Source organism: Armigeres subalbatus, chromosome 2, assembly GCF_024139115.2.
Source record: "Armigeres subalbatus isolate Guangzhou_Male chromosome 2, GZ_Asu_2, whole genome shotgun sequence".
NCBI lineage: Eukaryota > Metazoa > Arthropoda > Insecta > Diptera > Culicidae > Armigeres > Armigeres subalbatus.
In genome coordinates, this window is record NC_085140.1 from 340686096 (window position 1) to 340699892 (window position 13797).

The window sequence follows — 13797 nt, forward strand, 5'->3', positions numbered from 1 at the left end:
AAGAACCCTGTGCAAATTTATGCAAATAACCGGGATGCTGCGAAATTTTCAATAAATACCTTACACGAAGCAACTCAAATTATCCATTAATTGGCACTTTATAGGATATCTGTTTCTCTCTGCAAACAAACTTATCCTTTTTTATGTTCAGCGGCATAACCCAAAAATAAGTTATTCCGCAGGCCTTCAAAAAATGGGTAAATTTGTCTGCAGAAAGACACATAAAAATACCCATGAATGGATAAACGATACTCTCCGTGTATCTCGCGAATATCGAGTATATCCCTTGGCAGCACTGTCACACCCACTTGGCATACGAGCCAAGGGAGCAACCGCTGATCTGTCACAAAGTGCGTGCGGTGCTGAAGTTTTTGTTTTGATTTGCGGAGTCTCGCAAAGAAAAAAGAGTTCGATAGTGCTTCTGAGGGAAAATTTCGTGGAAAATGGAAAACGGGTGGGATGTAACGGTGGCAAAAATCGCCCGAAAGTATAATCTAACGGAAGTGATAAGGAAATTCTCGAGTGAAATCGACACCATTCGAAAGTTAGATGCAATTCCGGATATTCGGTGAGATATTTTTGACGTTCATGATTCCTGCGGTCGATCGATCAATCGCTCTTTTGTATTACCACAGATGCTGTCAAGACTCAAGATAGTCTACTCTGCCCTTCTACGCATAATTGTCCAATGTTTGTTTTGGAGATAATTTGATCAATTTATTGACCTTCCCGTCAAACATTTTTATTAGCTCAATCGATTATTTGGCTTATTTAAGGTCAACTTTCCCAAAGAATCTATATTTTTTGAAGCCTCTATAGAAAATGTGCTGTTTTTTGAAGTTTGACCCCATGCAGCACTTTGTCGGTTTTTGTTTTCAATTTGTAAAATAGCTAGAGGCTTCAAAAAATATGGGTTCTTCGGGAAAGTTGACATTAAATAAGACAAATAATCGACTGAGACAATAAAACGAGATACAATTTTTGATGGGAAAACAAAAACCGGAAAAGTGCTGCACGTGTGAACCGACCTGAAAAAATCACCCGATGTTCGTTCAAAATCAGGCAAACGTTAGGCCGAACAAACATATCTCACGCTTATAGGTCTGTCTCATTTGGAGAATTAAACTGAAATTAAACTTAAAAGTGACATTTCAATAATTATCAAATAACCCTGCTCGCAGAGCAAGATTACTTTTGACAGATTTCGAATCATTTTGCATCGATGTCTTATTGGAATTGGTGGGTAGCACCAGTCATTTTTATGACTGGGTTATTTGCTAATTTTCGAACTGTCACTTTTAAGTTTAATTCTCCAAATGAGACAGAGCCTTAGTTTCATAGGGGCGTAACTGTATTGATCGATTTCTCTTAACCGATTTTATATTTTGTTAATAACTCAATTGTTTCAAAAGCTACAACCGTGATTATTGATTCTGGTGCAAGATACAATCATCCTTTATCACCATTAAATCATCGACAAACTACACTACTAAAAATCCACACATATTTATTGGCAAAAATCCATAGATTTAATTTATGATGTATATCAGCGCACACATAACCATTCTCCACGCGAACTACTAATAAAATATATATCCAAATAAACTTTATGTGTGGTCTCGAATTAGCAATTATTTGATTTATGTGTGGTTCTATATCGATTATATTAGGGTGGAGCTATTGCAAAAATGTATAACGGCGACACATATATCTTATATAGATATTTTTGGCAGTGTATCATTAAACTTGGCTTAGACTAGGATTTCGGAACCACAACATTAAATAATTTTTCGTTGACGTACTAGCAGAACCTCCTCTATTTTAGTAGGGTTACTTATCCTTGACTTGTTTCTTGTTTTGTAAATTTTTCAGCAGTAAGCACACATGTTAGCAATAAGAAGGAACGAAATTGGTGTTGTATATCTTTGTTTAGCGATAAGATGAATATATTGGCAATGAGATGGCAGTTCCTTAAAATAGCACGTTTTCCCCAAGTCTTCATCATCAATAAGAAATCTATAAATGCCCTACATTTGCTTGAGTAAATAAGGGCCTAACAGTTAGAAACCATCAATTCTGATTATGTATTTAATGGGGTCTTCCGAACTCCTTATGTCGGCAAGTACTCTCAGTCAATGCATTCTTCTCTGCCTGATAGTGTTCCGATTTGCAGTGCTTCATCCACTCTTCGCCACATGCAGTCTGACATATCCATCTACTACCAGAACGTTGGAGGAATTAACGGCCTTCTGGACGAATATCGACTAGCTGTTCTGGATCAGAACTACGACGTCATATAGTGTTTACTGAAACCTGGCTTGATTCTCGAACTATTCCGAGTTACGTTTTTGGAGCTGGCTACGAAGTTTTTCGCTGTGATCGGACTCGCGACTTGGATCTCATTGACACACACTGCCGATCTGTATCTTGTGCTTCAGATAAGGCCGCGCCTTGTGATGAGGTTGTGATTTTGGGCGACTTCAACCTTACGAGCATTACATGGACTCCCATTCACAGCGGCTTCTTCCGTCCGGATCTTGAAAGCTCCACGTTCCACGCAGGTGCCGTTAAACTTCTGGATAACTACAGTATCGCAACGCTATCTCAAATCAATGGCGAGGTTAACGAGAATAATCGCTCTCTGGACCTCTGCTTCGTGAGTGGTCGTACCACGGCACCTTCCATCTGTTTGGCTCCTGCACCCTTAGTTAAGGATGTTGCTCATCACCGCCCTCTAGTGATTGCCGTCGAAGATAATGTTATGCGTGATTTCTTCAACCCCCCAGCCGTAGTGTCGTACGATTTCCATAAGGCGGACCATCGCAGTATTACTGAAGTGTTATCAAATATGGATTGGGAATACATTCTCGATCCAGTGGACATTAATTCTGCTGCAGAAACCTTTCCTCACATCATGGTGTACATCATCGACAGGCATGTCCCAAAAAAGTCCGTTCGATCAAACTCTCGGATCCCGTGGATGACGAATGCTCTCCGGTCGCTGAAAAGTTCAAGAAAGCTGCACTCAGAAGTTACACGAAACACCGTACGTTGCCACTCAAATTCCACTATGTCAGACTCAACAACGATTATAAGCGGATCAGTCGTTATCATTTCCTACGATCTCACCCAAAGTCCTTTTGGAGCTTCGTAAATGAACAGCGCAAAGAGACTGGATTTCCATCGTCCATGGTATTCAATAGTGAATCTGCAAGCACCCAACAAGGTATATGCAACCTGTTCTCAGCTAAATTCGCCAGTGTGTTTGAAGACGAACAACTACCTGTTGATGTCGTGACCACCGCTGCCAGCAACGTCCCATTAGCGAATCAATCGCTCGGTGATATCGAGGTGAATGTCGAAGCCATTTCAAGAGCGATGTCTAAGCTTAAGACATCATCTAAGCCTGGTCCTGACGGTGTTCCATCGATGATTCTCAAAAAGAATATTACCTGTCTGCTTGAACCCCTTCTCCTGTTATTCCAAATTTCTCTATCCGGCACATTCCCATCTTGCTGGAAGACTGCAGCTATGTGTCCGGTCTACAAAACGGGGAGCAAGCATGATGTGAACAATTACCGGGGTATCACATCGCTTAGTGCAATAGCGAAGCTTTTTGAACTGGTTGTCATTGACCCGCTGAATGCCCACTGCAAACAATATCTTTGCGCTGACCAACATGGTTTTACAGCTGGCCGTTCAACAACTACTAACTTGTTGTGCCTAACGTCGTACGTCACGGATAGCATGATTGCACGCACTCAAACGGACGTGATTTACACGGATCTTTCTGCAGCATTAGATAAGCTGAACCATAAAATTGCAATCGCCAAGCTTGACAGACTTGGAGTCGGTGGAAATCTTCTCGATTGGTTTCGATCATATCTGACCGGACGCCAACTTGTGGTTGCTTTAGGCGATTGTCGCTCAGATAGTTTCCGCGCTTCGTCTGGTATACCGCAGGGCAGCCACTTGGGGCCATTAATTTTCCTGCTTTACTTCAACGTTGTTCACCTTGTAAACGACGGACCACGGCTATCCTTTGCGGACGATCTGAAGATATTTCTTCGCATCTGCTCTATAGCCGATTGCTAATCCCTCCAAAACCAGATCACTGTGTTTGCCAACTGGTGTACTCTGAACCGACTTGTGGTCAATCCGGCGAAATGTTCGGTAATTACTTTTTCACGAAAGAAGGAGCCGATCCGGTTTAGTTACTCTCTTCTCGACACGACCATCAACCGAGTGCATTGCGTGAAAGATTTGGGAGTTCTTCTGGATTCGCAACTTACATTTACCCAGCACATATCCTTTGTCGTCGATAAAGCGGCCAGAACGCTTGGCTTTGTGTTCAGGGTGGCGAAAAATTTCACCGACGTACATTGCTTGAAGGCACTCTACTGCTCTCTCGTCCGGTCGACGTTACGACGTTACGACGAATACTGCTCGGCGGTCTGGTGTCCTTACTACAACAACGGATCGGAGCGCATCGAATCAATACAACGCCGCTTTGTTCGTTTTGCATTGCGCAAACTACCATGGAGAAATCCATTTCGCCTCCCTAGTTACGAGGACCGCTGCCAGCTGATCGACCTTCTTCCGTTGCGTATCCGCAGGGACTTAAGCAGAGCACTGACCGTCGCTGATATTTTACGAGGAAGAATCGATTGTCCAGACATTCTGCAACAAATTAACATTAACGTGCAACATCGGCCATTGCGGAATAGCATAATGTTGAGACTTCCCCTTCGCCGCACCAACTATGGTTTGGGCAACGCACTGAACGGGCTACAGAAAGTTTTTAATAGGTTATCTGCTTTCGTAAACAAAGATTCAAACGTCGATTTGAGGAATCTGATAGCTCTCCCATGCAAACCAACACCACCAATAGGTAGGTGAAGGTTTCCGCTACCTGTTGATGGTGTTGGTTTGCATGGGAGAGCTGTCAAATTCGTCAAATCGACGTTTGAATCTTTGTTTACGAAAGCAGATAAGTCGTTTTGAAAATTTTGTCTTGACTTGACAAGAGATGCGCTTCGCCGTAGTTTTGTAAATGTTTTTCGTCGTAGTAGCTGACGCGCATATGCTAGATAAGTGTATTTATGTCCCATGTCAATTTTATTTTTCGTTGTGACTACTGTTTTGTTAATTAGTTATTATTGTAGTGACCATACTAGTTTTAAATCATCATTAGGATTACGAACAATCTGTTGATGTACACCATAAATCAAATTAAATTATTAGTTTTGTTTCCAGAAGTTTTGAATAAATTTGACCTTTCCCGTCAAAAATTTGTATTCGCTCAATCGAATCTTTGGCTTATTTAAGGTTAACTTTCGCAAAGAACCCATATTTTTGAAGCCTCTAACTATTTTTGAAATCGAAAACAAAAACCGTTAAAGTGCTGCACGTGTGAGCCGGCCTGAAAAATTCACCCGATGCTCGTTCAAATTCGGGCCAATCTAAAAAAAACAGCATTTTTTAAATTTTTGTTTTCGATTTTAAAAATAGTTATAGGTTTCAAAAAATATAGGTTCTTTAGGAAAGTTGACCTTAAATAAGCCAAAGAATCGACTGAGACAATAAAACGAGGTACAATTTTTGACGGGAAAGGTCAATTGCTAATAATTCTACACAGCATGGAAGTTGTTGTTTTCAAAATCAATACCTATAATCAAACCCCATAAATTCAAAAGTTAAATGTATTGCGCTTTTTGCACTTTGCTTATTTGTTTGTTTGTGGCCGAATGGTATTCTTGCTGCTATACTTCGTCGCTGTGCTACTGCTGTTGCAGAACCGCTAGCCTTTGTTTTTAACAAATCATTCGAAAGTGGGGTTTTTCCCATGTGCTGGAAACATTCTTATATGTTTTCGGTACACAAAAGTGGAGATCGTCGTGATGTCAAAAACTACCGCGGAATCGCTAGTCTGTGGGCTAGTCTGTGTGCCGGCTTTTGATAAAATTGACCACAAGATACTCCTTCGGAAATTGTCGCGATTGGGCATTTCGGATAGACTCGTTTCATGGTTTACATCATACCTGTCTGGCAGAATATTGCGAGTTAAGTACGGAGCTGGTATTTCCTCATCGTTCACCTGCTCTTCAGGTGTCCCACAAGGAAGCTATCTGGGACCGTTATTGTTTGTCATATTTTTCAACGACGTAGCAACTTCTCTTGGATGCAAGCTGATTTATGCCGATCTGAAAATATACATGGTAGTGCGCTGTATTGAGGACTGCTCTCATCTACAAACGCTAATTAATATGTTTGCTCTCTGGTGTCAAGAAAATAAGCTTGTGATCACTTCCCATCGCTCTAAGGATCCGATAATATTTGATAACTGCTGCCTCAAGAGGGTGGACCACATAACAGATCTTGGCCTTGTATTGGATTCAAACCTCAGTTTTCACTACCATTATGCGTCGATCATTTCCAAAGCTAATCGTCAACTTGGCTTTGTGACTAAAACTGCAAAGGAATTCACTGATCCACATTATCTAAAGGCACCGTATTGCTCCCATGTAAGGCCAATTCTCGAAAGCTCATCCATTGTATGGGCGCCGCGAATCTCCTTGCATATCCCGAATGATGCCAATTGCTTGGTCTTGATACCTTATTGGATCGGCGACGGAAAATTCAGCAGGCTACGTTTATTGTTAAGTTGCTGAACGGAGAAATCGATTACTTCCATCTCCTTTCGTTGATTGGATTCCGAGTACCTGGAAGGATGCTGAGACAGCACACATTGCTGCACACTGGATTTCATCGCACTCTATTTGGTTATAACCAGCCCATATGTACCTACTATGATTCGTTTGTTTTCATCAATTGAAGCTGCATTCGATTTCGGAGTTTCCACATCCCAGTTTGTGAATCGATTAAAACGACAGAACTTAGTTTAAGCTAATATTCATGTTATTCATTAAGACTGTTGAATCTCAGATGAATTATAAATAAACAAACAAAAAGAAAAGAAAAGATGGTTACTTACACATTTCTCTGAATGTAAGATCTCTAGTTCACGCGGATTTTTTTTATCAAATATTCCACCAGGAAAGTCTGCCGCTCGTGGATCAAAAAATTACCCGCCGTTCGAAGCAACGACGAGGAAAAATCACACCTTTATCGTGAGAACGGAAATGAAATTTTCCGCAGTCGCAAAAGCCCACATGTGGCGCTAGAGGCATACAGTAAGGCAATTTTTGCCGCCCCACGTGGTTCGTCAGCACTTGCCTTAGCACATGCCAATAGAGCGATAGTCCTGATGAGCTTGAAGCGACACCGGGAAGCATACGAAGACTGCCAGTTGGCCCTGGACGGTGCCTATCCGGCTGAAAACCGGCTCAGAGTTCTGTTCCGGCAGGCGGAATGTGCGCTTCAGATGCGCGATCGAGAGGGTCTGGAAAAAGCACTCGAGGGCATTCAGAAGTTTTCCGAAGAACAGAACTTGGCTAGCTTTGAGGAGGAACGATGTGAGCTTTTACTTTATGGTAGATGAAAAATTGATAGTTTATGAAAACATATTTTGTAGATAAGAGGCTACAGCAGTTAGCTCAAATGATTGCCATTTCGGAAATACCAAACGAGTCGAACGATGCACAACTTGATCTTCCAGAACTTGAAGAGTAGGTAAAATTTTGAATATTCCTTATTGTCAACCAAGTATAATTCAAGGCTTATTCAGGCGATCAGATGATGTTCATGGAAGATTTATTGTCACGAAAACCAAAATTAAGAAAGATGCTGGCGTTGTTCAAGAGAAGGCGGTATCGTTTGTACCAGTTTACGATCCCAGAGGAAACTCTGAAATTCCACCATTCGATTGTCAATATTGTGGAGAAGTTAATGTTATACCATTTCCGTAAGTTGTCGTTTTGTTTTTATGATGCTCAAAGAATAACCAGTTTCGTATTTATTTTCAGATGTCCAACTTGTGGTCGAGCATGCTATTGTAGCGTTGCTTGTTATAAAGAACATTGCAACTTACATCGTTATGAGTGCCCAGGATATGAAAAGCATTTATGGTTCATGATCGGAATAGCTCATCTGGGAATGCGCAGCTTCCTCGATGGATTTATTTCTAGTACGGAAGAATTTGTTGATTTAAAGGAATGTAATGCGGAAAAGATGTTTCAGAATGTTGCGGACAAAGCAGAGGCTCAGCATAAAAACTATCCATACGGAAAAGTTTTCCGACTGATAACAAATCTTGATAAAATGGTTCCTAGTGATATGGTTCAGTATTCATTGGTAGGATTTCTAAAATATTCTAATTTATACAATGATATAATTTGATATTTTCTAGACAGCTTATATGCTTACTATCTATTTAAGCGATTTCACTGAATTCTTTGACGAATTAGGTGATAGAAATATGGTAATGCCAAAAGAAGACTGGTTTTTGTACAGCTCTGGGGTAATTCTACGACACATCGGTCAATTGGTTTGTAATGGCCACGCTATCAGTGAGCTACGACTATGTACAGCTTCGGAAAACAACTGTTTGGAGGCAGATAGTTTCCACATAAAAGCCGGATTTCTACATCGGTGCTTCGAAAGCACAAGAGTATTCACGGGAATTTTTCCCCAAATTAGTATGTTCAACCACTCGTGTGATCCAAATATTCGAAATTGCTTCAGCAAGAATACGCTAACAGTTTTTGCGACACGTGATGTGGACGCGGGGTGTGAAATTTTTAACTGCTATGGACCAAACCATAAGTTGATGTCGAAGGAAGACCGTAAATCAGCCCTTACCCAGCAGTATTGTTTCGATTGTAATTGCACTCGATGTGATTCCGATAATGATGAAAATTACGTGAGTACAGATTTATTTATACATGTTTGTTCCGGCTACAATACAGCAATTTAACATTTGTAATTTCTAGGAGATGTACGAACGTTACAAATGTCCTTATGTCAAATGTTCCAAACAGTTCATAGTGGCACAAAACGTAGATCCATTCGAGAGAGATATCAAATGTCCAAAGTGCAAACGAATAATTGATTGTTCTTGTTTTCAAACCATTGTTGCTGGAATGTCGAGTGAGAGTGAAGGTAATTTTTATTTATTAATGGTGATTTTCTATCGTTTTACATTATATTCATCTATTTCAGCATCATATGAAGACTTTGAAAATACGTTAAAAGCGTATAACAAATGTAAATTAGTGCTTTCGGAGTACCATGAAACCAAGATAACATTGTCTCATATGGTTTTCATTCAATATCTTCCATTCTCTGGCTTGGATGAGCGATGTCTTAAAGCGTTGAAGAAACTTGCCCACGAGTTCATTAGAATTCGTGAGCACCGTTTCGGGAACATGAGCCCAGAATACGTTGTTGCATGCTTCTATCTGTTGGATTTACTCGTAATTGAATCTAAGTGTGAAGGAGATTTTTGCATTGACTCAGATTCGGCCATTATTGTCGACAAATTTAAGATTGCCATCGGAATATTCGGACACGGGACAAGAACCAGAGTAATGCAGTACATTAAGGCTCATTTAGGCTAGAAATATGTCGACGATACAAATTCATTCTTTGAGTGAATGCAATTAACTTTATTTGTTGCATTTTTGCAATCTATTCGAGCAATGCCCAGTTCATGCCAGGTATGATTATATAAAATATCACTAAAGCCAAATATTGTAGTTATCACTTTTATTAAAATAGCTCTATTTGAAGAGACATATCAATCAGTCGACATATGCAATAATCATAACAAGGTGGAGAACATTACCAATACAAGTTAGGAGAATCATCTTTTATTTCATGCCCAATCTTCCTAAAAATACTGCAAAATACGTCTATGAAGTTTGAGTATCAAAGAACAAGGGATAGCGTGCGAGAGGCCATCGCGTGCACGGAATGCGGATCCTCAACTTCCTGTGTGAGATCTTTAGGAACTACTTCCAGAAGGTTTCCACAAGGCTCCATACTCTGACCAACGCTGTGGAACGTTATGTACAACGGGGTGCTAATTCTGAAGATACCCTAAGGCGAGCATTTACTTCTGCGCGGATGATGTTCGTATGTAGATGCGGATAATGGAAAGTGGACCTACCTTCTCTTCCCCAATGTAATGACATGGGTGAACATGGAGCATGGAATAGTGAACTTTCTCCTTACACATTTCCTGTTCGGACACGACTGTTTCCGCCAATATCTGCACCGTGTGGCAATGTTTCGTCGCCTTTTTGTCGGGCGCGTGCCAACATACAGGAAACTACAGAGCACGTGATAATCGGTTGCGCCCGTGGTTTGCGGAAGTACGTAGAGGAATGCCTGCCCTAAGGGTGGACAACATCCCAGAGCGCAAATACTGTCGGAGCTGGTTCCGCAACGTTAGGCATAAGGACGTTAGGCATAATGTACGTTAGGCATAAGGACGTTAGGCATAATGTACGTTAGGCATAATGGACGTTTGGCATAATTCTGCCTTTATGTCATAGGCTGTTCTTTGGGTCATTTTATGTCTAACGTACATTATGCCTAACGTCCGTTATGCCTATCGTCCTTATACCTAACGGGGTATATCCGTCGGAGCTGTAGGGTAAATGGAGAAGTGACCAGCAAATCGGTTCGGGGAAAAACGAACGTAGTGAGCAGTGTTTGGCCTCGAGTCGTCGGGGCGCCGGTGAACCGGAAGTCTTCTACACTCAAACAGCCGGTTGAAGAAAGAAAAAGGAAACGCTTCGGGTATTTTTTTTTTTTTTGTGTCTTTATTAAGGAGACTTTCAGCCCGAGGCTGGCTCGTCTCCGGGGCTTCGGGTATGTGTAGCACCGCTAGTGTGGATGTCATCCATCACCGGAACTGTCGGACCACCTCTGCAAACCGAAGTCGGCGCACGCAATGCGGATGTTTCCTTCACTGAACTGGTGGACCACCCTCGACGCCGGGGGATCTAGTAGCATTCGAGTCAGAAGGTTTGTTGCATGACAGCCAAGAAGGGATCGAGACAACGTAGCATTGGATCAGCCAGCATATCGGCAAACTAGCCTAAGCTAGTGGCCGGAATTTTAGAGGAAGTGCATAAGCACAACGCCCGCCCTTCGCCCTTCGATATAGTCGCAACATCCCGTGTTCTCGGGGTGGGAGCGGGGTATCGCGGCAAGGAGGTTAAGGAACCGGCTAGCAGCTTCTGTATTCCCGGGAAAGACATCACTCAGGAAAACCGACACATACTTGATGGCAAAAATCCATATATTTTGAAATATACTTAATACACACATACTTAATTGCATACAAATTCACACATGGATACTATGACCCACTTGGATAGTATGTGGGAACACTCACGCAATGCATGTGGGCGCATGGAATATATGTGTCGAAAATATGGAATCCATTTCGCTACCCCCATTGCAAAAATCAAATCAAATCTGCTACATTGAAGAATTTTGATTTTATTTTTTACACCGAAGCGCATTCACTAGTTTAATAGAAATTCGGCTGCGTTAATAAAGCGTAGTGTTAACTCCAACGACAGGTCCTAAATTCATATTTCATTCGACGACCACGCCACACATTCGAGTAAACAGCTCAGAAATTGCTATGGCATCCGCATGGATGATTCACAACGGTATAATCATTGCTAGCGAACATTGAACGTTGTCGACGAAGTGATACTATAGGTGTGGGATAATATGGAAACGGGAAAAAGGTCCCATCGGCTCATTTCAAGTATATCAAGATGGAATGACAAGAATTCACCCTGGCGCAATTCATATTAGATCAAGGCAGTTTCAGGGAGTATTTGCATCGCTTCTTTCACACAGTATCCCATAATGTCCTGAGCACATGATATTCGACTGCCCCAATCGAGGCATGCATGTTCTAAGAGCGGATAACGTTATTGAACAAATGTGTAGGCAATGAATAAATATGGATTGTCGTCGTTAGCAGGGTTATCACGGATGCTATCGGAGCTGCCAAGAAACCCAACCCTCCAATCGAACCCAGTCACATTCAGCATGGTCTCGCTTTATAGCGGTGCATTACACATCTAGGTTGAGGAAGATCCTAACCGGGTGGGCATATTATGGCCAGAGTTACATGTAGTCAGATTCAAATTTTGTCAAACGTCGTATGTCCGAAGAGGAATTTCTGCAGTTTAGGTAAATCAAGCTTGATGATGCCTCCATTCTTCTTAAATTAAATGAAGGAATATTCGATAGTTGAAAATAGCTTGCATGCAATATTTCATACGAGTCAACGCAGTCATGCTTTTTTCACTGGGTCATCGAATATTGGTTGCGCTGTAGCGCTTGTCATTTTCAGTTAACCCTCCTTCTACGGACGATCATCACCCAATCAGTTCCCTTTGCAGACCGAGGGTGTAGAGTTCTAACATTTTGTTTACTTTTTAAAATTAGGTGAATCCGCTCACTAGTAAGGTTTCACTTGACCGCGAATTAAACGAACTGGCTAGAAACGTAATCCAACTTAATAACCTACTACGCTAACGGGATAAAACTAATTCTAGAAAGAAAATAGTGACTGGATATCAGCGTCATCAGCGCAAAACTGCGCTCATCTCCGTTTCTAGAAGGAGCAAAATGGGAACCAAATAAGGATGAGCTACATGTATGACGCAGAGGAGGTAAATCACTTCAGGAAAATCGCTACCTCACAAAGGAAAATTCCAAAGATAATGGCGCTAAACGGTTTTCTGGAGTTCTTCCAGCGGGAGAAGGTGAGTATTTTGATCTAATTGCTTTCCACTACCATCATCATACTTTTCCGTAGACATTTCGACCCAAAAAGAAGTTCACCCAAGGAACCATCCGCTATTCGTTACATAAACAAGCCCACGCTAGTCTGCAGTCCGGGATAAACTTGAGAGAAGTGGTCAGATTACCTCCAGGAGAAAACATGAATGATTGGTTGGCTGTGCATGTGGTGGACTTTTTCAACAGAATTAATCTTATTTACGGCACCATATCGGAATACTGTAATGAAACTACTTGCCCTACTATGAGCGGTGGATCCAAATACGAGTACTTGTGGGCCGATGGAGAACTGTTCAAAAAACCTACCCAACTGCCCGCACCGCGGTATGTAGAACTGCTGATGGATTGGGTGGAAAATCAAATCAACAATGAAGCGCTCTTCCCCGTGTCGACCGATGTGCCATTTCCCAAATCGTTTCCTACACTTTGCAAGAAGATTCTGGCGAGGCTTTTTCGAGTTTTTGTGCATGTTTATATTCATCACTTCGATAGAATCGTTAGTATTGGAGCGGTAAGTAATATGGACGATGTTGACCTTAAGTGTTCTTATTTTGAAGTGGATGGTCAATATTTACTTTGCTCTTTTGTAGGAAGCTCACGTAAACACATGCTACAAGCATTTTTACTACTTTATTCAAGAATTCGATCTGATGTCAGCAAAAGAGTTAGAACCGCTAGCGGTGATGACTGCTCAGATGTGCAAAGACTAATTTGAGTTATCGAGGTAGGTTAACGTGATTAAATTTCAAACATAATATGTAAAATGATAATTGGAACCATAGTGAGTTTTAAATCAGGTTGTTAATAGCCTTTAATGCATAATAAATGATAAAAAGCTTCTAAATGACCAAACTGAGTTTTTATTTTCGATTGCATGTTGTGTTTTTATTAAAATGTCAATTTAAAAGATCTGTCTTATCGTTAATAACTACTAGACATTATTTTCGTAAGTAGAATATGTGTTTGCCTTTCTCGTGCATCAAAGTTGTTCTAGAAAGCTATAATTTCACTTTAAAGCAAAACTTTGATAGAAGCTAATAGAAGACTCAACCCGAAAAA

At 41.2% G+C, this 13797-nt stretch overlaps 2 protein-coding genes across 2 annotated transcripts; both read left to right on the top strand.

Moving 5' to 3' along the window:
* Window positions 1-367: 367 nt before the first annotated feature.
* On the top strand, window positions 368-9757 carry LOC134212846 (SET and MYND domain-containing protein 4). Its single transcript, XM_062691070.1, has 8 exons — window positions 368-568; window positions 7057-7475; window positions 7535-7628; window positions 7688-7864; window positions 7926-8253; window positions 8309-8821; window positions 8892-9060; window positions 9121-9757. Exons 1-8 carry the CDS (start codon window positions 444-446, stop codon window positions 9516-9518), a joined length of 2223 nt encoding a protein of 740 aa, XP_062547054.1. The 5' UTR covers window positions 368-443; the 3' UTR covers window positions 9519-9757.
* Window positions 9758-12284: 2527 nt separating this feature from the next.
* LOC134217001 (MOB kinase activator-like 3) lies at window positions 12285-13590 on the top strand. The gene is made up of 3 exons (XM_062695757.1): window positions 12285-12701; window positions 12755-13249; window positions 13329-13590. Exons 1-3 carry the CDS (start codon window positions 12582-12584, stop codon window positions 13446-13448), a joined length of 735 nt encoding a protein of 244 aa, XP_062551741.1. The 5' UTR covers window positions 12285-12581; the 3' UTR covers window positions 13449-13590.
* Window positions 13591-13797: the final 207 nt, after the last annotated feature.

Excerpts from the sequence above, each read along its gene's own strand:
- LOC134212846 (XM_062691070.1), top strand. The coding sequence starts at position 444 with ATGGAAAACGGGTGGGATGTAACGGTGGCAAAAATCGCCCGAAAGTAT. Across the intron at positions 569-7,056 it reads GATGCAATTCCGGATATTCG|GAAAGTCTGCCGCTCGTGGA; the intron begins GTGAGATATTTT and ends ATATTCCACCAG. Across the intron at positions 7,629-7,687 it reads GATCTTCCAGAACTTGAAGA|GCGATCAGATGATGTTCATG; the intron begins GTAGGTAAAATT and ends AGGCTTATTCAG.
- LOC134217001 (XM_062695757.1), top strand. The coding sequence starts at position 12,582 with ATGAGCTACATGTATGACGCAGAGGAGGTAAATCACTTCAGGAAAATC. Across the intron at positions 12,702-12,754 it reads AGTTCTTCCAGCGGGAGAAG|ACATTTCGACCCAAAAAGAA; the intron begins GTGAGTATTTTG and ends ACTTTTCCGTAG. Across the intron at positions 13,250-13,328 it reads GAATCGTTAGTATTGGAGCG|GAAGCTCACGTAAACACATG; the intron begins GTAAGTAATATG and ends GCTCTTTTGTAG.